The sequence below is a fragment of the Schistocerca gregaria genome, chromosome 4, assembly GCF_023897955.1.
Source record: "Schistocerca gregaria isolate iqSchGreg1 chromosome 4, iqSchGreg1.2, whole genome shotgun sequence".
NCBI classification, from domain to species: domain Eukaryota; kingdom Metazoa; phylum Arthropoda; class Insecta; order Orthoptera; family Acrididae; genus Schistocerca; species Schistocerca gregaria.
The window spans coordinates 718,134,393-718,158,350 of record NC_064923.1 but is presented as its reverse complement, the minus strand read 5'-3'; the positions used below and the strand labels follow the sequence as shown (position 1 = coordinate 718,158,350).

Below are 23,958 nucleotides of genomic sequence, written 5' to 3'. Positions count from 1 at the left end.
GTATCTCAAAATGGAAAGATGCTTTTTTACCTTGGCACCTCTGTTGGAGCTCTTTTACACACACACACACACACACACACACACACACACACACACACACACACACACAAAAAAAAAAAAAAAAACCACTCTTTATGTGGGGCCGTGTGTGATTTTGATTACAAAGGTTTTTGCCAAAATATGCATAGTATATTTACTTTACCAAGTCAGTAATCTTGCATTGCTGTTTATTGCCTGCGAAGTTACCACAGAGGCAGAAAAAGTTGTCAGTTGAATAAAGGTAACTATCAGCCACATTTGCACAAACGAATAAAGGGATTACTTAAATGAGGTACATTCAAAAAGTAGGGGAAAATTTGTTCATGTTTAATGGCTGGCAGCTCAGAGCAAAGTTGCTCAAATTCGGTGCCACGTATCGATTGTTTACAATGAAACAGAAGCCGTTGTTTTGTTTCAGTAGTTGTTGGATTGCGGGTGAAAGAAAACAGCAACAGCTTTGAAAATTATTTCTCTTGCCAGTTAAGAAGTGTGTGCTGCAATTCGATTTTTATGTACAAAAGGAGTTACGTCTGCTCAAATTCGTCAGGAGCTGTGCATAATTTATCAGCCTACTGTAGTGAGTGGAGCAGAGTACGGCAATAGAAGGTCCTTGATGTAATATAAATAATTGAAGGAGTAATGGAAATTACTCTATTAGGTTGAGGTCAATAGGCACATCAGCAAGACTGAAAACATTTTGCATAATGTACTTCTTCAGAGCTAACTAGTACAGCACTGACACCAGTATGGCTCACTGTAACAGCGAAGTACATTGTTCCAGCACAAGAGTAGAGTTGCAATGTGATCTGATGCTTTAGCAGCTGAACTTCCTCCTGTCAGACACACGACTATATACACGGCTGTGATGAAAACTCTAGTTTATCACAGATTATTTGAACGGTGTGTACTGGGAATCTTATTGACCAACAAAAACAGACCAAAGATGAGTGTTTTGGACCACAGTTGACAAGATAGAACTGGTATGTGTTCCTTCATTGTTAGAGCAACATGGCAGGGATAGCCTACACCAATGCAGATTCAAAATAGCAGTCAATACAGTGGCACCATTCAGACAAAAAGAAAAAGAAAAAAAAATAAATCTTGCAATTGCCTTAAATCAATAAATGATGACTATAATTTTTCTAGGATGAAAAGAGTATTCTTTGTGTCGATTTCATGTAATTTGGCTGAGGTGTACTTTGGAATGTCCACCAGATGGGGAGACACCATCCAAAATCAGTAGCACAGAAAATTGTCATTCAGGAGGATATTCCTTCTCCACAACAACACTAGTCCTTACACTGTTGCCTTTTGGAAACTTTTTGTCACTCACGTGCAGTTCCAGCTTCACACCCAGCGACTCTCAGTTATTTTGCAATCCTTATACCCAGCAGAATTTTTTGTCTGTAGGCATGTTACTTTTCTCAGTGCACTTTCTAGCACTAGATTAAAACTTTTTTTTTGGGGGGGGGGGGGGGGGGGGGGAGGGATCGGTAGACAATCTCCCTCACACACTCCAGTCCTCATCTCAAACTTCTCCGACAGCCTTCCATTCACCTTCACTGTGCATGTCATCCCTTTTATATGTGCTTATGTTAGTTTCATTAGTTTTCTCAGAACTTGCACTCTTTCTCGTTCTCACCATATTCCTTGCCTGTTCACATTGTTATATGCTTTCTGGAAGTCTGCAAAAAGACAGTGAACATGTCTGTGAAATTCCCATCTCTTTTGTCACACTTGCCTTATTATATACAGTTGGCCTACAGTTGATTTTAGCTTTCTAAATCCTGCTTGCTGGAATTCAAATAAGTCCTCAACTTATGGTATTAGCTGCTTCAGCAACAGCATGCTCAGGATGTTATAAGCTGATTATAGTTAGGCAATTTCTCTGCAGTTGCTGTGTCTCACTGGGTCTCCTTTCTCGAGTATCAGACAGGTGCCAGAATATTACTTTTCTGCTGGGATACTTTCTCTTCTACAGATTAAACAGAGGTACACTCTCTCTTGTAGGGTATCTCTTCCCTCTTTCAGTATCTCTGTGACTATTCAATCCATTCTTGGTGTCTTTCAATTCTTCAATATTTTTATAACTTCTCCTAACTCTTCTGTGCTCAGCAATTCATCCTCTCTTGTTGGAACAGTCACTCTATTTTCTCTGTAGAATTCTTCTTCTTCTTCTTCTGCTGCTGCTGCTGCCGCTGCTGCTGCTGTCATAACACTGTTGATGGTTTCATCCCATTCAGATGATGTTTGAAGTAGTTTTCCTATTTCTTTCCATTGGAAAGATTTAAAATATTTAATTTCATGTCTCGACTAATACTGTACATTTTTTTCTCTACTTGCTAAATAAACGAGTAATTTTGTGAAAATAAGTGAATGATGAGATTTTTCTATTATTGTTACTGCAGTCAACATTGAAAAATCTCTTAAGAATTAACAATGAGCTTTTCCATTAAAGTCCTTTGTCACATTGACATATAACTAGCATAATAAACCACATCACAAAAACACAAGAAAATATGCAGTAATGTCCAAACCGTACGGGAGGGTATAACATGGTTTTGTAGCAATTATTTTCTCATCACTGTAAGAGATTGCATTGTATGAGTTAATATAGGTGTAGACATGAACACATGAAGGAATATAATGAGGACAAAAACACTAAATGACTTTAATGGTGATATGGAAGGACTACAAAATGAAAGTGAGGTTTTGAATGTACATGTCCCTCAGCAGAAGACAAGTTGCAAGGAAATTAGAAATGACGAGACAGTGATAGTATACAGTGTAGGATTACTCTGCATTCAGTGGACAATTACTGTTTAGCTGATCTGGAATCTAATGTTCTTACCATTTATACAGTCCCTTCTCTCAGCCTCCTCCTTTTTCTCAAACACACACACACACACACACACACACACACACACACAATGTACTCACGGTATAAATTGTGTTGTTCATTATTCCACTCATTTCAGTAAACTATGTTCTCATGGTCCAATTCAATGTGCATAAAATATTCCTGCCGGGCATGGCAATAGTTTTGCCGTGAGAAAAGTCTTCTGCTTGGGTTTGAAAAATAAGCACTTCGTCAGTAACAATATTCAGCCCTTGTATAACTGTGTTGAAAATACACTGATAGAAAAAAGTCCCAGCACCAAGAAGGAGCTGTGCAAGATAAATGAAAACTGACAGGCATGTTTGTACCTCTGAAAGATTACATCTATTTAAATTTCAGTTCAGCCTCTTGAGAGTGATGCTAGTAGCACTGTAATGGTTGTGAGTGTTAGTTCCCTTGGAGACTGAACATAGTGAGTTGATGTTAGACAAGAACGACTTAAGGGATGAAGGTGCTATTACAACAGATCATTGATTTTGAATGAGGTTGTGAGATGTGGCTGTGAGAAACTAGATGTTCCTTCTCCAATACTGCGGAATAACTTAGCAGGAATGTGACCATTGTACATGATTGCTGGAAGCGGTCATCATGGGAATATTTGGTTGCAAGAAGACTGGGCTCCAGACGCCCACGTAGCACTACTGAGAGGGTAGACCGTCATGTTTGCTGTATGGCTGTGGTGCATTGTACCGTGTTTGCAGCAGCAATTTGAGCAGCAGTTGGCATCACAGTGACACAGCAATCTGTTCAAAATCATTTACTTCAAGGACAGCTCTGATCCAGATGCCATGTAGCATGCTTTCCCAGGTGATGGCCATTGATGATTAGGAGAAGGCCAGGTGAGCGCCTGCAACCAACCTATCTGTGGCCTAGACAGACTGGACTGCAAATTTGTACATCAGTCTGCTGATAAGACCTGTTGTGCTCCCATTCATGAACAGTATTCCAGGGGGAGTTTTACAACAGGATAACACTCTCTAAAATGCCTCTGTTGTAACCCAACATGCTCTACAGAGTGTTGATATGTTGCCTTGGACCACTCGATCACCAAATCTGTCGCCAATCGATCACATATGGGACATCATTCGATGACGACACCAGCATCGACCACAACCAGCATTAATTATTGATCAACCAAGTGCCATAGGCATAATACTCCATCACACAAACCGACATCAGGTGCCTGCATGACACAGTGCATGCATGTATCCTTGCTGACATTCAACATTTACATCAGTCAGTAATGTACCAGCATTTCACATTTGCAAGGGCTTTCCTAGTGTTTGCATTAACCTGTGAAATTGCAGTGTTAATCACTTAATATGTTACCCATGCAAATGTGTTCCAAAAATTTTGTTACTGTACATTAATTATTTTTTGGTGTTGGGGTCTTTTTCTGTCACTGTATACGCTGCATAATTTTTTGAAGGGCGGTTAAGCATACTGAAAATTTTTCCTCTGTGCTATGTTTACGGGATGATTGCTGCTGTTCCTTTTAAACAAGTTGGATGATGAAGGTTATCTCTTAATCCCATTTCAGTGTATTCATTCGCATAAATTCATGCTGATTTTAAATATCGTGCTGCAGTCCATATGTCATACTATTACAGTGCTGAGATATTTCATGGTGATCACCATAGTATCAGAATTCTTGGAGAACTGTATCTGTCGGCAACAGTTTGTGTATTATACACTTGAAATTATAAATGACAACTAACCGATGACCGAATACAACATGCTGTATCTGCATGAAAACTTTGCTAACAATTATGTGTATGGAAAGCTAACCCTTTAAAAAAATTGCATTTGGAAGGTAGAAAACAGTGTTCATAAATTATAGATTGTAATGAAGAAATAATTAAAAGGAAAAAAGTTGGGATAAGAAGTAGTTTGATGTTCCCTACAGCTCTATCTTGGTCTCATTGTAATATGACATCTTGGTAAAACAAATGTCAATCACCTCAATACAAATGTACCAAAGAAGTAAACTGTTCTGACTGAGATATTCTTGTAACAGCTTGTTCTTTATATAAGATTTTGGGTGTACACATATAGCAGGTTATTGTGAAAGCACCAGCTTGTAATGTATGCAGTAAAACAACAGCCAGTGTATGTCTGTTATTAAGATTAGCTCCACATTGAAATTTTCAGACTGTATGCATTGTGTATTTTGGATTAATACTTTCGGAATCTGATGTTGAAGTACAACATTTCTAGAAGCATGTTTAACTGTTATTGTCTTCAGGCAGATTCTGTTACCAAACAATATCCAATAGCCTTGTGCTTTAGAATTCAGCATGATTTTGTGCAAAAGGGTACTTACTTTGGAATCTCTGGGAGGTATCTGGTTACATCCTTTATTATTCCAAACTGCATTGTCAGTAATGTAAAGGAAAAGTTATACTCATTCAAAAAATGTGATGCATTGAACAAGAAAAAAGTATCAGAATTATTAAATAAAAGTTCATGGTTGAATATAGAGCATTGCTTTCCATGAAGATAATATTTTTTCTCTTTGTTATTGAGTTGACTGAGTCTGGCTGTACACAAACTTCAGGTCTCCCTTGGTTAAAACAGTGGATTTGTGTTAAAAAAAGAACAAGCTTTATCTTGCCCTTTCCTTCTTGATTTGGGCTTCATTTGAATATGTTAAACCTCTTTTATCATGCCATCTTTGTAATCACTGCCAGTGATTTGTATCTAGTCCTCTCACTGTAAAAATAACTGTAACAAATAATTGAACAAAAAATTGAAGATGCAAGAGTGACGTATACTTATATCATGAGAAAGATGAAATATTTGACTGTCTATTTACTGATTTCAGAAATATTTATGCTTATAAGGAATGCCTGTAACAGTATGGTACTAATATATTCCAGGAAAGAAGAAGGTGAAGATGGGCTGCGGGAGATGAAGCAGCGCTTCTCTGCTTATGTCTCTGCACTGAGAGCTGCTGGAGCTGACTTGTCCTTGGCTGGCATTGCCGCTGCTATGAGTGCTGCACCGCCCCCACCCCGGATGGTGAAAGGTTCTGAGCTTCCCAAACTGCCACCCCCACCCCCACCCCCACCACCATCTTTGCAGCCATCATCGCCATCACCACTGCCACCACCACGGCCACCACCACCACCACCACCACCACAACCACCTGCAGCAATCACGTCATTGTCATCGCCTGAGATTATAACTAATTCAGTGAGTAAACACAATTTCAATTATCCAAGAATTTGTAATCATTGTGTGTATGCTAGGGCGGTCACATTTATGAAAAAAGAACTCATTAGCAGTAAATTAAAGTTGAGAAATACAAGGTCATTTTGTGACATATGTACAGTACACTGGTCGCTACTGTAGTATGTTTATTAAAAATTGCAGAGATTCTCAATGTGAGGGATGTGCTGCACCTCCTCCTCCCTCCTTCCCACCATAAAAGGGGTGAGGGGGCTTTTGGCAGTATCATAATACAAGTATTCTGAACAGAACTTTTGTTCAGAGATTGGGAAAGGGGGGGGGGGGAGGAATAAATAAATGAATAATGCCTTTCAGTGTAGTGGTTTATGATATTTTATATTCTGATGGAAGAAATAACAGTGTTGAATTCTTTTCTGATGTTTAACCTTTGATGATATTGCAAAAGTAAACAAGTTAGAATGTAGCTAAAAATCTTTTGCTTGCTAATGATAATCTTCGGATATTTGTTATCTGGCAGTAGCTGCAATAACTGAAGGAGTAAGTTGTTGACTGACAGATGTATAGCTAGGAGAGATTGAGTTGTACAGAAGTTCTCAATCAATTATTTGTATAATTGATGGGTCTGTTTTTTAGGACAGTCTCTATCAATATGTGCCCTGATATTCAAAAGGCCTGTTTCCTATTCAGTGGATATGTTTAAACACAAAAATGTGTTACATTGGTGGTCAACAATAACAGGACAACAGTGGCTTCAAAGGGAAGGCTATTACATCAGCTGCATGCTGGATTTCTGATATCATACACAGCTAAGGTTGTGTTCACATTCTTTTACTTTTTCATTTCAGTTGAGAGTTTTGTGTGTACTCTTCTTGCCGTGACTCAAGAGAGAAATCTTATTCATTTAGTGTCTGGAAATACACATTGTCTTGCAAAAATGGGGAGATACACTATTTATCTCTGTGCTTCACAAACACTGTGATGAATGGTGAAGAGTATCTAGAAGTTGTTGTTGTTGTTGTTGTTGTTGTGCTCTTCAGTCCCGAGACTGGTTTTATGCAGCTCTCCAAGCTATTCTATCCTGTGAAAGCTTCTTCATCTCCCAGTACCTACTGCAACCTACAACCTTCTGAATCTGCTTAGTGTATTCATCTCTTGGTTTCCCTCTATGATATTTACCCTCCACGCTGCCCTCCAATACTAAATTGGTGATCCCTTGATGCCTCAGAACACGTCCTACCAACCAATCCCTTCTTCTGGTCAAGTTGTGCCACAAACTTCTCTTCTCCCCAATCCTATTCAATACCTCCTCATTAGTTATGTGATCTACCCATCTAATCTTCAGCATTCTTCTGTAGCACCACATTTCGAAAACTTCTATTCTCTTCTTGTCCAAACTAGTTATCGTCCAAGTTTCACTTCCATACAAGGCTACACTCCATACAAATACTTTCAGAAACGACTTCCTGATACATAAATCTATACTCGATGTTAGCAAATTTCTCTTCTTCAGAAACGATTTCCATGCCATTGCCAGTCTACATTTAATATCCTCTCTACTTCGACCATCATCAGTTATTTTACTCCCTAAATAGCAAAACTGCTTTACTACTTTAAGCGCCTCATTTCCTAATCTAATTCCCTCAGCATCACCCGACTTAATTCGACTACATTCCATTATCTTCGTTTTGCTTTTGTTGATGTTCATCTTATATACTCCTCTCAAGACACTGTCCATTCCATTCAACTGCTGTTCCAAGTCCCTTGCTGTCTCTGACAGAATTACAATGTCATCGGCGAACCACAAAGTTTTTATTTCTTCTCCATGGATTTTAATACCTACTCCAAATTTTTCTTTTGTTTCCTTTACTGCTTGCTCAATATACAGATTGAATAACATTGGGGAGAGGCTACAACCCTGTCTCACTCCTTTCCCAACCACTGCTTCCCTTTCATGCCCCTCGACTCTTATAACTGCCATCTGGTTTCTGTACAAATTGTAAATAGCCTTTTGCTCCCTGTATTTTACCCCTGCCACCTTTAGAATTTGAAAGAGAGTATTCCAGTCAACATTGTCAAAAGCTTTCTCTAAGTCTACAAATGCTATAAACGTAGGTTTGCCTTTCCTTAATCTTTCTTCTAAGATAAGTCGTAGGGTCAGTATTGCCTCACGTGTTCCAATATTTCTATGGAATCCAAACTGATCTTCCCCGAGGTCTGCTTCTACTAGTTTTTCCGTTCATCTGTAAAGAATTCATGTTAGTATTTTGCAGCTATGGCTTATTGAACTGATTGTTCGGTAATTTTCACTTCTGTCAACATCTGCTTTCTTTGGGATTGGAATTATTATATTCTTCTTGAAGTCTGATGGTATTTCGCCTGTTTCATACATCTTGCTCACCAGATGGTAGAGTTTTGTCAGGACTGGCTCTCCCAAGGCCGTCAGTAGTTCCAATCGAATGTTGTCTTCTCCGGGGGCCTTGCTTCGACTCAGGTCTTTTAGTGCTCTGTCAAACTCATCGCACAGTATCACATATCTCATTTCATCTTTATCTACATCCTCTTCCATTTCCATAATATTGTCCTCAAGTACATCGCCCTTGTATAGACCCTCTATATACTCCTTCCACCTTTCTGCTTTCCCTTCTTTGGCTAGAACTGGGTTTCCATCTGAGCTCTTGATGTTCATACAAGTGGTTCTCTCATCTCCAAATGGTCACTTTAATTTTCCTGTAGGCAGTATCTATCTTACCCCTAGTGAGATGTGCCTCTACATCCTTACATTTGTCCTCTTAGCCATCCTTGCTTAACCATTTTGCACTTCCTGTCGATCTCATTTTTGAGATGTTTGTATTCCTGTTTGCCTGCTTCATTTATTGTGTTTTTATATTTTCTCCTTTCATCAATTAAATTCAATATTTCTTCTGTTACCCAAGGATTTCTACTAGCCCTCGTCTTTTTACCTACTTGATCGTCTGCTGGCTTCACTACTTTATCCCTCAAAGCTACCCATTCTTCTTCTACTGTATTTCTTTCCCCCATTCCTGACAATTGTTCCCTTATGCTCTCCCTGAAACTCTGTACAACCTGTGGTTCTTTCAGTTTATCCAGGTCCCATCTCCTTAAATTACCACCTTTTTGCGGTTTATTCAGTTTTAATTGTGGTCAGAGTCCACATCTGCCCCTGGAAATGTCTTACAATTTAAAACCTGGTTCCTAAATCTCTGTCTTACCATTATATAATCTATCTGATACCTTTTAGTATCTCCAGGGTTCTTCCATGTATACAACCTTCTTTCATGATTCTTAAACCAAGTGTTAGCTATGAATAAGTTGTGCTCTGTGCAAACTTCTAACAGGCAGCTTCCTCTTTCATTTCTTAGCCCCAATCCATATCCACCTACCACATTTCCTTCTCTTGCTTTTCCTACACTCGAATTCCAGTCACCCTTAACTATTAAATTTACATCTCCCTTCACTATCTGAATAATTTCTTTTATTTCATCATACATTTCTTCAATTTCTTCGTCATCTGCAGAGATAGTTGGCATATAAACTTGTACTACTGTAGTAGGTGTGGGCTTCGTATCTATCTTGGCCACAATAATGTGTTCACTATGCTGTTTGTAGTAGCTTACCCGCATTCCTATTTTCCTATTCATTATTAAACCTACTCCTGCATTACCCCTATTTGATTTTGTGTTTATAACCCTGTAGTCACCTGACCAGAGGTCTTGTTCCTTCTGTCACCGAATTTCACTAATTCCGACTATATCTAACTTTAACCTGTGCATTTCCCTTTTTAAATTTTCTAGCCTACCTGCCCAATTAAGGGATCTGACATTCCACGCTTTGATCCGTAGAACGCCAGTTTTCTTTCTCCTGATAACGACATTCTCTTGAGTAATCCCCGCCCGGAGATCCGAATGGGGGACTATTTTACCTGTGGAATATTTTACCCAAGAGGACGCCATCATCATTTAATCATACAGTAAAGCTGCATGCCCTTGGGAAAAATTACGGCTGTAGTTTCCCCTTGCTTTCAGCTGTTTGCAGTACCAGCACAGCAAGGCCGTTTTGGTTATTGTTTCAAGGCCAGATCAGTCAATCATCCAGACTGTTGCCCTTGCAACTACTGAAGAGGCTGCTGCCCCTCTTCAGGAACCACACGTTTGTCTGGCCTCTCAACAGATACCTCTCCGTTGTGGTTGTACCTACGGTACGGCTATCTGTATCGCTGAGGCACACAAGCCTCCCCACCAACGGCAAGGTCCATGGTTCATGGGGGGGAGAAATGGTATGACTTCACAAATTTGACAAAATACATTTTTCTCAAAAAATCCTGTTAGGTTGAAGTCCACACTCAAAAACCTCTCTTGTCCAAAAAACTCCTAATCTAATACTCTGTTGGCATCTTATAACATTTATTACAGAATTGTTAAATGCAAGTATGTCACAAAATTGAGCTACACTTACCTTACCAGTGGCAACTAACATAGTCTCAAAAGTGTTTAGCAAATCCACTTCTCAGCAGCTAAATTCTCCAACAACAAAGTATGTAGAGTGGTTTCTGTGCTCTCAACAATCGCTTGATAAATTGTACAACAGTTGCTGTGTCATTCAAATGGATCAAGCTGCAGATGTTCATATCAAATATTCATCTGATGCCATACTGAACAACCCCTTATATTTTGCTGATGTGTAAGAATAGTGTCTGTTATTTGAACATCATTTTGTTCATGAAAAATGCTAAAAGCCCTTTAGTTATTGTCAATAATTTATTTACCGAAAATATGATGCCTTAGGATAAATGTACTGTAATATGTACAACTGGAACTTTTTACAAGATCTGGAGTCATTGCTGGGCTACTACAAGGTGTCAAAGACTCATGGACTCTATTTATGAAGTGCTGTAGATTGTAATATAAACTGCATGTTTATTCCAAACTAGTTCAGAAGTTACAAGGTCCTGCGTGAGGAAAGTGAACTGGAGCAGATGTATAAAGTTGAAGAGAGTATTTGTTCCCTTGCTGAGGATTCTTAATCATTGTTGCCAAATGTAATACAAGTTGAATGTATGAAGTTGTAATATGCAGACTGAACTGAAAGACATCATCAGTAGTAACTGGCATTAAAGTTAATTGTATATTGCTGAGTAAGATTGGAATCTTTTGAAACATTTGGTTAAAAGTGAAGAGTAAGAGTGAGAAAACTGAGGTGATATTGAAAAGATGCAGTCATTAAAACCAGGTATTAATACGTAGGCTATACTGGTGGGTGAACTCCATTCTGTTGAAAGGAATGCATAGATAGTATTATTAGAAAACAGTATTCAGTGTATTATTTGAAACTGAGTTCTCCTGTGTCAGTTACATGCTATAAATCATTTTTTCTGTACAAGCAATACAATTCTCTCTTATTTGTGCTTTGAGTGAAGTTTAACTCTGATATTTTCTTTCCTTTTCTAGACTCTCTGTGAAGTGTCTCCGCCCTTCACAGCAATGGTGACAGAGAGAACAGCTAGCTCAGAGCAGAGTGCAGATGTCTTTGGCAGTGTTTCACGCTCAGAAGCAGCAGCAAGCAAATACAGAAACCAAGCACCAACAGCAGCTTCCAGATCACCTACAGTGGATCCATATCTTCCAGCAGCAAGACCTCGTGCAGTTTCTGAAGGAGATGACACTACTGGATTCAATTTACAGAATTTTGTAAGTCTCTTCAAGGTGCCTGAAGAGGAAGAAAATAGTGTTGAAGTTCAGCTGTCACCTCTTGCCAATAGTACTGGCATTACCACAGACTTAGAAGAAAAAGAACAGCTCAGAAATCCACTTTCTCCTTCATCACCTCCATCGAGGCACCCATACACCGCTGCCCAGAGGATTAGGGCAGCATCAGAAAGTGAACTACAGACTGCCAATAGTGGATCGACTTTTATTCAGTCAGATCCAGCGAGCAGAGGGGGCAACTGGCAGTTTCCGAGGCCCGGAGACATGCCTCATTCGGGAACTACGGAGAGAAGGCCCCCGGAAAGACCTACGGTTATTACCGGACGGTGCTGTGCTGGATCTGAGAGGATGAAGTGCAGTAGATTGTCAGTTATGTCAGTCACAGGAGATGAGAAGAGGATTACCAGTGTGCGTGGTGAAGTTACTGTGTTAAAAAGGACTATGAGTGCAGATGTAGAAAATCCGAGCACTACAAAGAAACTGAATGTTGGACCCCGGTACTGTAGGCAGCGGCACAGAGTTGAGCATCCTCCTACGGAAGCTCTGAGTGTGGAAGTAAATACACTTCCGCCCGATGAACTGCAGCATATAATATTGTCGAGGGACAGTGGCATGTACAATTCGCAGCCAACAGTTCTCGTATCACAGCACAGCCTGTTTCGGACATCACAGCCAGCACTTCAGACTGTGACACAAAATGTGCCTGCATCTTCTTTGAGCCCCCCTCAATTAGCCGAAATGCAGAGCACGTCTGTTACACCACCATCGTTTATTATGGAAGAACCTAGTGGCCTGCCTCTTGTGAACTTAAGTGATGCCAACACATTATCAGTTGGTTGCCAGGATCCTCTTATCAGCCCTGATCATGGAGACAGTGACTCATTTTCATCTCTAGGATTACCTGATCCAGAGAATAATCCAGAGGTCTTAGACCTGTTAGAAGCATCTGAACTGAAGCTAAATTTTGACACATTGCAAGGTGAGGTAGCATTTTAAATTTTTTTGCCCCTTCATATATATCTTTGTGTTTTTGTTCGGTAATTCATTCCAATATAGCTCTAGCGTAGTATATGTTATATTTTATCAATGTTAGTATGATTTTTCTTTTTATTTTTTCACTCAGTCATTCCTCATTGTCTTGTACAGTCATTCTCTTTGACACTGCTTTTGGTATGTGAATTTTGCTCCTTGCTTTGAATTAACCAGGCTCTTGCTGATACCCTCAACATGTGGTCACCAGGTAAGTTGACGATACTAGTAGAAAAATATTGTACCAAAAGCATGTGCTTATTGCTTTCTGGAATATACACTGTTATCTTCACTCTTCCATCAATTGAAAGTTTTATTTGTAATTTGGTTACTGGTTTCACATGCAGTTTGAATTCATGATGTATGTGTTCTGTCTTTTATTGAATGTGTGTAATACCTAATACTTTGTCAGATCCAGTACTACAAGAGATTAAAGAAGACTTGCTTGTTACTGTAGGTAACTCTGTGTAACATGAGTTTTTGGTCAACTTACTGGATATATGATCATGATTTTTCCACACAAGATGATGTTTGAACTTCAGATATTTTTGAAGAAAATGAAACGCTTTTGTGTTCAGACTTAAGCTTTTAAAAGACTCAGCTTTTTTTCATATACTGAAGTAAGTGTGACTTCAGGGGTATTGTTGTTAGGGTTGTATGTTGACCTATGATGACAAACATTTTATTAATACAGATGTAAATGGCACTATGTATACAACGGTAAAACTAGTTGTGACAGTTATGAGTATCTCTCATCTGTTAACCAAACATCACTTTGTGGTCTTCTTGCAGTTATGTATTTGCTGTGTTTCTGGAATTCTTTAAGATAATTCACATACCTACATCATTTTCACATTCAGCACTACTCTGTTCCAGCTTCTGCATGTGGCAAATTTGCTCCAAAGTGTCAAAGCATTTGCATTTTCTTATCAGTACCTTACTCATTTTTATAGTTGTGCCATAGAAATATCCCAAGTCTTCGTTGTTTATGTTACAAATTTGACCTGAATGATTGGTTTTATTGTCTCTTGCTGCCAAAAAGGGTGTATAGATGATATGCAGAAATTCCATCTTACCTTTCTCTTTTTCATATTTATGTGTAATCAGCACACTTTTTGGAAGTAGTATCTCCACCATTCGCATTCAAAGAGAAAGCTGTTGTCACTATAGTTTGTCCTGACAAAGTGTAAATAATTTAGGATTGAAGGAGACCACTCACGAAACAGCAGATGTGTTGAATCATTGACAAGCACACAAAAAGAATGAAAACTTTGCTAGATTTGTGCTGGCTGGATACACAATGCTGTGATTGTATTTTGGCAGATGGTGTGGGATGGGGGTCATGGATGGGATGGTTAGATCGAGAGAGAGATTGAAAACAGGAGAAGGGGAAGGGGGGGGGCAGATAGTAATGGCTCTGAAGGAGGCAGAAAGTGTGCAGGATAGGAATGTGGATAGGAGGAGCAGCAGGTGTTGGGCTAGGCATGTGGCACATTGATACTGGAGCCAGGAAATTGGTGTGGTGTGCTATGAAGATGATGTAGAAGTGTGGATTGGAAGGGAGTGAAGGACACACAAAAAATTGTCATGTGGACCACATCATGCTGGATAATGAAGATGACACATTGAAGTGTGGTGGCATAAATAAAACTGTCCACATCAAATATACCCTACACATAAAATTTGTGACTTGTGAAAATGGGCAAAGCATGAAACTAATCAGCCAGTAAATAAAGAGCAGCTTGCTGTTAAACATTTTAAAATGTCTTTTCTTCAATAGTTGAGAGCTCAAAGATGCAATGCACTGAAAACATTTATATGCCCCACAGTTGTCACCTAGTTAACGAAAACTGATAGTAGTCTGAATTACACAAGTTTTAGATTAGTGAGAATGGGTAAACCAAGGTATTTCTTACTTAGGAGATTAGGTGTGTGAAGAGATTATTCGTTGTCTCATTCTTTTCAGACATTAATTCATAGCTCAAGCAGGTGTGTGTGTGTGTGTGTGTGTGTGTGTGTGTGTGTGTGTGTGTGTGTGCTGTTGCTTTATTTGTTTCACACCATGAAGGAGTTGGGTAGATTGGCCACTTCAAATGTGTATTGACAGAAAATGCAAACTTATAAACTTTGCAGTGTACGCATTTGGACAGTAACTGTGCATCACAGACAGATGCGTGAACAGCATACTCGGTTGTTGGCATTCGCCAGAGGATGTGTTGTTGGGCTCAAAGAAGACAATTGGAGGAAGTGGGTGACCTAGAGACGATGGAATGTGAGGACCAAGCAATCATCAGAGAGAGACTCAGAGCCCTGGATTCACAGTTATTATTGATCTGACGTGCAACTGTTACTTCGGTGACACCGAGGACCATTAATAGGTGGTTTGTAGAAATGGGGACGAGCTCATGGTGGCCCTTGTGCTAACTACTGTTGACCACTGTACACCGACAAGCCCGTTTGCAGTGGTGTTGGGCACATTTGGCCTAGAATCTCATTGACTGTTATAGAATTGTCTTCAGTGACGAGTTCCTCTTCGAATTGGGCCCTGATGATCAGTGAAGATGTGTCTGGAGACTCCCCAGACAGTGGTTGGATATCAAACTACCAACAGCTGTGGTCGGGAGTGCTATTTCATTGGTATGTCAATGATATTCTACACACCATTTTGTTGCCCTTCATGGCAAGTCATTCTGGGCTTACATTTCAGCAAGATAATGGCCACAAACATGTGGTGAGTGTTTCTGTTGGCCTTCTTCAGCTTGCCAGACCTTGCCTCAGCCAGTAAGGTCGCCAGATCTCACACCTTTTGAGAATGTTTGAACATTATGCACGAGGCCCTCCAGCCATCTCGGAATTTTGATGATGTAACGTTGCAGTTGGACAGAATTTGGCACGATGTCCCTCAGGAGGGCATCCCACAACTCTGTCAATCTGTGCCAAACTGAATAAGTGCTTGTGTGAAGGCCAGAGGTGGAGCAACTTGTTATTTGTTTGCTCAATTTGTGATGCTCTTTCTTTTGGATAAATTGTCGTATTTTTCTGAAACTGTAATAATTAATGTTTTTTGGTGTGTCTTTCGTTCTCTCTCTTTTTTGTTTTAATAGATAAAGATTGTGTATTCTGGAAGAGTTCTGACTGAAATTTCCTGCTATAGAGTCTTGATCACAAAAGCTATTTTTTTCCTTCAGAAATATATATTAGTTTTACTTCATCTTGATAAAAATCTGAAATATACCTTTTAAGTTCAAATAAAGAAATTAAAATTTTTCATTTCATGCTGTTAAATTTTACCAATTTCCCATAAAATTTAAACTTGTATCAAAAATATTATTGCTATGTTTCCTTGAACATGATACAAGGCCATTTCTTCCTCCATTTTGCGTTGTCTCATTATGTATTGAGTACTTTAAACGTTTAGTGGTTCTGTGCAGGCTGGATGAAAGTTTGACTTTGGTATCTGGTACAGGAGGCAGAGTGAACAGTGTAAATGTAATTTATGTAACCAGGTGGAAAAATCAGTTCTGGTTTTTGCTACCAGACGCAGTAGCATTGTGTACCGTCCAACTTCTATCGTGTGCCATACTGTGATGAACTTCGTAGGTGGTGAAAGGGCACTTGATATTGAAGCTGTGTTAGTAGAATAGTGACAATGTTACAGTGATAATGAAAAAAAAAAGATTAAATGACTGGTGTCAGAGAATGGTTAAAGATGATAAAAATTTAAAAATACTGGCAATGAGATTGAGGCACGTATCTTAATTTGATGGAAGTTGTTGACTAGCTGAATGCACCATGTGTCCTACATATCACAACCAGTACCTCGTATAAACCGTTTCTTTGTGGCTGTTGACATCTTTGCAAAATCGTGTGACACTGAAAGCTTGAGAAACTCACCGTTGTACAGAAACTGAAAAGTCTCGGTGTTTGCAGTCCAAACTTTCCCCCCCAATATGTGCTGAATATAATGTGAACTGACACAGCATGTTGAATAACAGTTCCACTTGTTCCTTGTAGGTTTTATCTGCCCTATGTGCTGTACATGAAAGCAACTGCTTTTGTTCCGCATGTGGTACACATTCACATCCATTCTTCACCAGTTCTTTTTTCATTATTTTCATGCAATTTTGGGCAGTATATATACTGGGTGAGTTGCGTAAGATGTGAAACCTATTTTATTTGGTGAATAGCTCAAGATATCAAAACAGACATTAACACTTTTTAATGTAGGTGTTGAAGCAGTTCTAAAGGATGTCTGAGAAATATTCGTAACGTTGTGAAGCAAGGTGGCCAACTCTGTTATTGTAGTGTAAACACAATGAAGTGGGGCTGGACATGACAGATCCTGATACAAAGGCCATCTCAATCCCACTCACTCCGGGCCTCTCCCCTGACAGTATTTATGCTGTAATAGTCAATTCTGGCTGCAATACCTTTCAGTTCTAGCACAGTTCACAGTTACTAGTTTCAACAACTACACAAACAAGTGCTTTATCACTGTACCTACCTTTTCATGAGCTTTTTTTTCTTTCTGTCTTTTTCTCTCTCTGTCTCTCTTCACCTCTCTTCTTCTTCTTCTTCTTCTTCATTATCTTGAACCATTTGTCAAATAAGAGGGACATTATGTCTTATGCAACTCACCCTTTATGTTATGCAAATACCATAAAATAAAATGGCGGGGCGTTTCTTGTCTTCAGGAGGTGGAATTCTGATACTACTGATAGATACTTTAAAACAGAAAAAATCTATTTGTAGATTTCAGAACTGTAGTTCCTTCAGCTTGGAGGAAAGGAGGATAGGTTGTGGAAGGTTGGGAAGGAGGAACAGGTTACTCAGACACCAGGATGTGAAGACTAGGGGCACACAGATTGATGTAATATATTTGTCATTTTGCAAGATTTGGATTTTGAAGACTGCACTGTCCTTTCCATTTTCCCCTTTCGTTTTCTGGAGATGTAATGTACAAGAACACTAAAACTGAACTCATATGAGTGACAGCTGTAGTGGGATGTAAGTGATAATGTCTTACTCCTTTTGTTTTATCCCTACATTCTGAATCTTCCATTTATCGATACATTTGATACTGACATACATCGATTCACAACAAAAATTTGGAACATTTTTATCGTAACTTTTTTGTAGTTATCGGTGTCATTAGTTCGTTATGGGTTATACAGGGCAGCTGTAGGTAAAAACTAGTAAACTTATGTCAATATTGTATACTAAGTAAGTAAAAGGAATAAGTAGTGTAACCACATGCTTAAAAATAATACTGGGATACTGTTTTGTGGTGTATGTAATTAATTGTGTCTAGGCAGATACTTTACATCAGCACTGTGAAGTGATAGCTACCTTTCCATCCTACATACGTCTACAGCTGCGTCTATATCTATTCTCTGCAAATCACCATGATATACACACATTATATTTAGCACAGCTGTGAATACTTACCATTCATTTATTTTGCCTCTGACAGTTATTCATTTCCACTCTTCTGATACCCCAATAAAATTGCTTTTTTATTTATTTATTTTTCTCAAACTGATGATGTAGGAATTAATTTTTCTTGAAATGAAACTTTCCTGTATGTGGCATTTTTTCTTTTGCGGGAATAAATATATTGAATCTGCTGTTGCCTTTCCTCTTCCAGCTGTTTCATCTTTCTTTCTGTTGATTTCAATGCAAATTTTAGTTATGATATGACATGGAATGGGTAAAAACTCAAAAGCTAGTAAACATCTCAGTCTTGTTTTTCTGCATCTCTTGGTGACTCAGCACCCCCACTATTCTTTGAGTTGTTTCTTGTACTCCTAAATCATTTACATACTACCAGAACTTTACATTATCATAATTCCTGTGGTTTATTATGCAGAAGGAGAGATTTTGCCACATACAGCCCACTTTGTTTGCCAGAACTGCAGTTCTTAAAAGCAGAAGGTAGTGAGTTTCAAATAGAGTGTTTAAGGGAAAGTGTGATAGTTTGGAGAAAAATGAGGAAATAATGTAGAAGAATAAGAAATGCTAGCTGAACTCATGAGGAGATGGGGCAAAGTACGAGTGGGGTGATAGTATACCAAACAGCTACATCTATCCTCACATATATCGACGAATTTCATATGCAAGTATTTCTCTCGTTGCAACAGCATGTGTGTATTTATTGAAACTGTTAAATAGCATTAGAAGAAAAATTCATTCATCTGTAAAGATAAGCTATCAGTGTTGTTCAGTATGTAATGCTGAGAGTCCTGTTTTGTGATGAAATCCAATAATTTTTCATGAATGAGCTCAGGGCTTACAAAATTGTAGTGATGTATTATTGTAAGGGCATTTAATTGTTCACGAAGGAGCTCGGGGCTTACAAAATTGTAATGGCAGTATTACTGTAATTTTTTAAAACTCTGCCATGTATGGAATTTGAATCAAGTAAGACACAAATTATGAATATACATTTGAAACTTTTGCTGTTGTTCTGTGCCGCGTTATTTCAGTCAAACCACACCTCCCAGAGCACCTCAAGTACCTCAAATCTGCAAGTCTTATTATTGTATGAGCATTTTTTAAAAGTTTTCACTTAACTATCAGTTATTGTACACTATATAACAATCTGGCAAATATTAGGAAAGGCAACCACTCATCTGCATACAAATGATGGATGGCACATAGATACATGTAAGAGATCCCAAACTATCGTTTATGTTTCTGATGTGTAATTTTCTGACTTATATTTTCCCATGAGTCACATCTCATCTGTGGATTAGCTGCTGCCTTTCCAAGTTTTGATTTTGTACTCTTCTACAGTAGAGTTTTGATAATTGAATGTTTTGTAATATTTTCTCGAGCTGATGGACATTCGCCAAGTTTGGCACTTTTGCCACTTAAAATGTAGCAGAATGTGGAACCTCAAAAGCCAGTGGATGAATGCTCTGTTAACAGTTTCACATTCAAAACATTTTCCATTTAACAAACAATAACATATAACATAAGCTCTGTTAATATATTCAGTGATTTTAGCTGCTTACCAGTCTGTACAGGTACTCTCAGATTCAACCCATACATTATTATTTTTTGGTTTTCATTGAGCTTAGCAGCATCAAAACCAAATATAACTGTTTTTATCGTTTTATTCATGCAGTACTGCTACACAAGTATCTCAAAACTTAAAATGTTTAGTTTGGTCCCTTTAACTCCAACAACCAACCAACCAATGTAAAATGTTTAATTCTGATTAGATTTAATTTTGTACATTGCTATCATCACTTATGTTGTCTGCAGTTACTGCAAATAATAGAATTTACCTTTTTTGTAAAAAGAACTCTTATCTAAAATGAAACTGCTTGCTATAATTTGTCAAAGTTGTGACCATTTCAACTATATATTTTTCTAACATTATGCACTGGTCCCAAAGAAATAAATCCTGTTTTCCTGTTGTAAGATACCACATGATTTCACAGCCATTCATTGTTTTTTTGCCCATTTTGTGTGTTATAGACATAATTAATTTCCTCAAGTTAAACAGTGTGTGCAATGAGAGAGCCTCTTACAAGGAATAACTCATTAAAGAGTAGGTAATGTACTAGGATACTCCATGTGGGCACCAGTTCACTGGAGCATTCTTAAAACTGATTTTTAAATATGCTACTGTTGTTTCGGCACCAATGATTCTATGCCACCGCAGACTTTAAGCATCCCTTTTGTAGACAATATGAATTCATGGGGGAGTAAGGCGTGAGGGTTCATAATATATTTTACATAAGAAATCTCCATACTAATGCCATTTATGAAACTGTGCAGTGTCATAATAATGACTAAAATTTGCGATGAAAAAATATAAATCAGCATTTCTCCTATACTGTTTTGTGTATGAAAAGGTGACTGCTTATTTAGAATAGACACTATCATATGCTCAGCTGTAGTTTGATATCCACTACAGCCCTTACAGTGAAATTAAACACATTAAAATTTGACTCTTTAGTAATGTTTCGGAGCATGTGGTCACACCAGTCAACATGCTTCCTTCTATGCTCAGCTGTACGCAGATGTGCCAGTCACAGATTGATTGAGACATACCTTAGCTTAATTACCAGCTCTCCTCCAGGCAATTTAAACTTTCATTTCTGTATCTGTATAACTGGTACGGCTGGCTCCAACCACTGTGTTTACAAGTGTGTTACATTCCAACCTTTGCTGTGAAGTGAGAAAACGCAAGAGGTGGCTTTTTGTTACAGCAAGTGCTTCCGTTTATAAATTTTTTGTCCTTATTGGACTACATAGCTCATTGGAAGGAAGTAAGTTCAGATGTCACTTTAATACATATTTAATATCTAAAATTATGTCTTTTGTTAAATCCTACAGATTCATGATGCTGAAGCTACACTTATTCAGTTTGTGTGTCAGCTCCTGGAATACATGTAGTTGCCAGTTTTGTCCTCTCTTTCTGCACCAGTTGACCAGAAGAGGACAGTATGCACATTCACAATGAAATGGTTGCTCAGAGTGACAATTTTTATAAGTGAGCAGGTAGAGATGATGGTATTTAAAGTAACAAAGGCAGAGTAAAGAATAAATTATATACAACCAATGTTGAAAGGTACACAAACTATATAAGTGATTTTGGTTGACTATAAAGAGCTGGAATAAGAACTTTATAATTTCTTTGGTTAATATCAATCTAGTATGTGCAATTGCTCAGTTAAATCTAAATGTCTGTGGTAGACCAAGTGCAGAGTTCATACCTATTACACTGCTCAACACACATTCTGGTGCCAGGAATCTGAGAACTATTTTAGGGTCACTTTACTGCACTGAACACAAATATAGTGTCAGTTTTTGTAGATTGGCTCAAGTTTTCTAGTTTTTTGTTTGTTGAACCAAAGAACTTGTAGAAACATAGAGTTGAACAGGAAAACTATGAATCAATTCAGAAACAGCACGAAAACAGCACTAAATCATTATAAAATAAAAACATGAAATATAAAGCGATATTGGTGTTAGTCCTTTTAAAAAAAAGACATAATCTTTCCCAATTTTACATGAGAAAATTCAGTTTCTGTGGTTGTCTCCTATGTGGTTGATGAGGACAGTTATGATTGAGAGTCTGGCAGTGGTATGCCATCAAGTGGCTGTTCAATCTTCCTTGATACCTTTTGTCCATGACGTGGTTGACGGAAGTCACAAAGATTAACAGGAAATTTATGTAAATGGCTATGGAGGAACTGCGCCTTTATCTACATCTACATCTACACGTTGTAAACCTCTGTGAGGTGCTTGGAAGAGGGTACATTCCATTGTACCAGTTACTATGGTTTCTTCCTGTCACATTCACGTATTGAGTGTGAGAAGAATGATTGTTTGAATGCCTGTGTATATGCAGTAATGATTCTAATCTTATTCTTACAATCCTGATGTGAGTGATACGTTAGGGGTTGTTGTATATCCCTAGAGTAATCATTACAAGCTGGTTCTTGAAACTTTATTAATAGATTTCCTTTGGATAGTCTGCTTCAGTATCTCTGTGACACTCTACCACAGTTTAAACAAAAACTGTGACCATTCATACTGCCCTTCTCTGTATGCGTTCAATATTGCCTGTTAGTTCTATCTGGTATGGGTCCCACACACTTGATCTATATTCTAGAGCTGGTCGCACGTGTGATTTGTAAGCAATCTCTTTTGTAGACTGATTGTACTTACACAGTATCCTGAAGTCTACCACATGCTTTACCCACAACTGAACCTATGTGATCATTCATATGCCTACAAAGTGTCATTCCATTTAATATCCCTACAGAGTATTACACCCAGGTATTTGTATGAGTTGGCCAATTCCAAGAATGACACATTGATATTATAGTCATAGGATACCACGTTTTATCATTTTGTGAAGTGCAAAATTTTACCTTTATGCTCATATTAGATTCAAATTAAGAAAGTTCATGAGCATGTTATGGGCCCATTGTTCGTAGTTCCATCCATAATGATTGCCCAAGAAATTCCTGGCAATAGGGACCTGACTACACCAGGAAGATGCTTCGGTGACAGTCATCGCTTACTGAAATCTGAATCATTGATAAGCTTGCGAATTCGAAGACTGTAGAAGATTCCTGCTTTAAGTTGTTGACGACTAAGTTCAGTGAAGGATATGCAAATGTGCTTGAAGTAATTAGAATTTCTGTCCACTGGTTTATGCGTGCTACCTGGATATGGAGCATATGGAGAATGACTTTGTCCTTATCAACCAAAACTCTCCCCACCTGTGCTGATGATAACAAAGTTTCTGCAGAAACATCTTCATATTGTTAGATTCTTCATGGCGTTTCATGAAGTGGGCGAGTGAAATAGATGCATAGTTACTCCCATTGTATAACATAATGCATTTCAAGCTTTTTATAGATTTATCTATAAAAATTCACCAGTCTTCTGGTTGGTACTCTGGCAGATCTATTTAGAAGTAATAGCACTGGGATATCATTGCAGTTAACAGTGTCATCATTTTCATTGAAATAAGGAAGAAGCCCATTTTCTTGTGTCTGGTAAGCTGTTATAGCAGTTTCTGGCTTGAGGCAGTTCATTTCTTTGAAACTGGATGCCAAGAGAGCAGAAGCTTTTTTAGACAGACTGAGGTCTTAAATAAGATCACTGAGATTTTCCTGGGAGAATTGTCGAGGTGTAGAGATACTGGCTTCATATTCAGTGTCATCAATGCTACTTTTCACAACCTACAATTCTTCAACATCTGACCATGAAAAGTTCAGGCCATGAGGTAAATATTGACACTGGAGTATCTTTACTATGTGTCACAGGTCACCTTGGCAACTCACAATTCAGGGTACTCCCACTTCTGTTTCTTGTATTTATTGGAGCCTTTTATACTCGCAACACAAAAATAACAGTCACATTGATGATGTGGTTTTGTGGTTCTCTCCAGGCACATTGATGGTGTGGTTTCGTGGTTCTCTCCATACCACTGGCACTCCAAACTTTAAACAACTTTATGTTCTGTTTATTCACTTCTGAAGAAACTCACACAGGACTTACAAACCTTATGGAGAGCCCAAGGCTTACCTTGGTCCCCAAGGCAAA

At 38.4% G+C, this 23,958-nt stretch overlaps 1 protein-coding gene across 14 annotated transcripts in view; it reads left to right on the top strand.

The window, feature by feature from the left end:
* Window positions 1–23,958, top strand: part of LOC126267043 (uncharacterized) — a 1,079,001-nt gene that overhangs the window by 1,003,564 nt on the left and 51,479 nt on the right. For all 14 annotated transcript variants that reach the window (XM_049971866.1, XM_049971859.1, XM_049971858.1 and 11 more), the window contains 2 exons: window positions 5,818–6,133; window positions 11,596–12,832. In XM_049971866.1, the coding sequence (XP_049827823.1) occupies window positions 5,818–6,133; window positions 11,596–12,832 (1,553 nt within the window). The remainder of the gene's footprint in view (window positions 1–5,817; window positions 6,134–11,595; window positions 12,833–23,958) is intronic.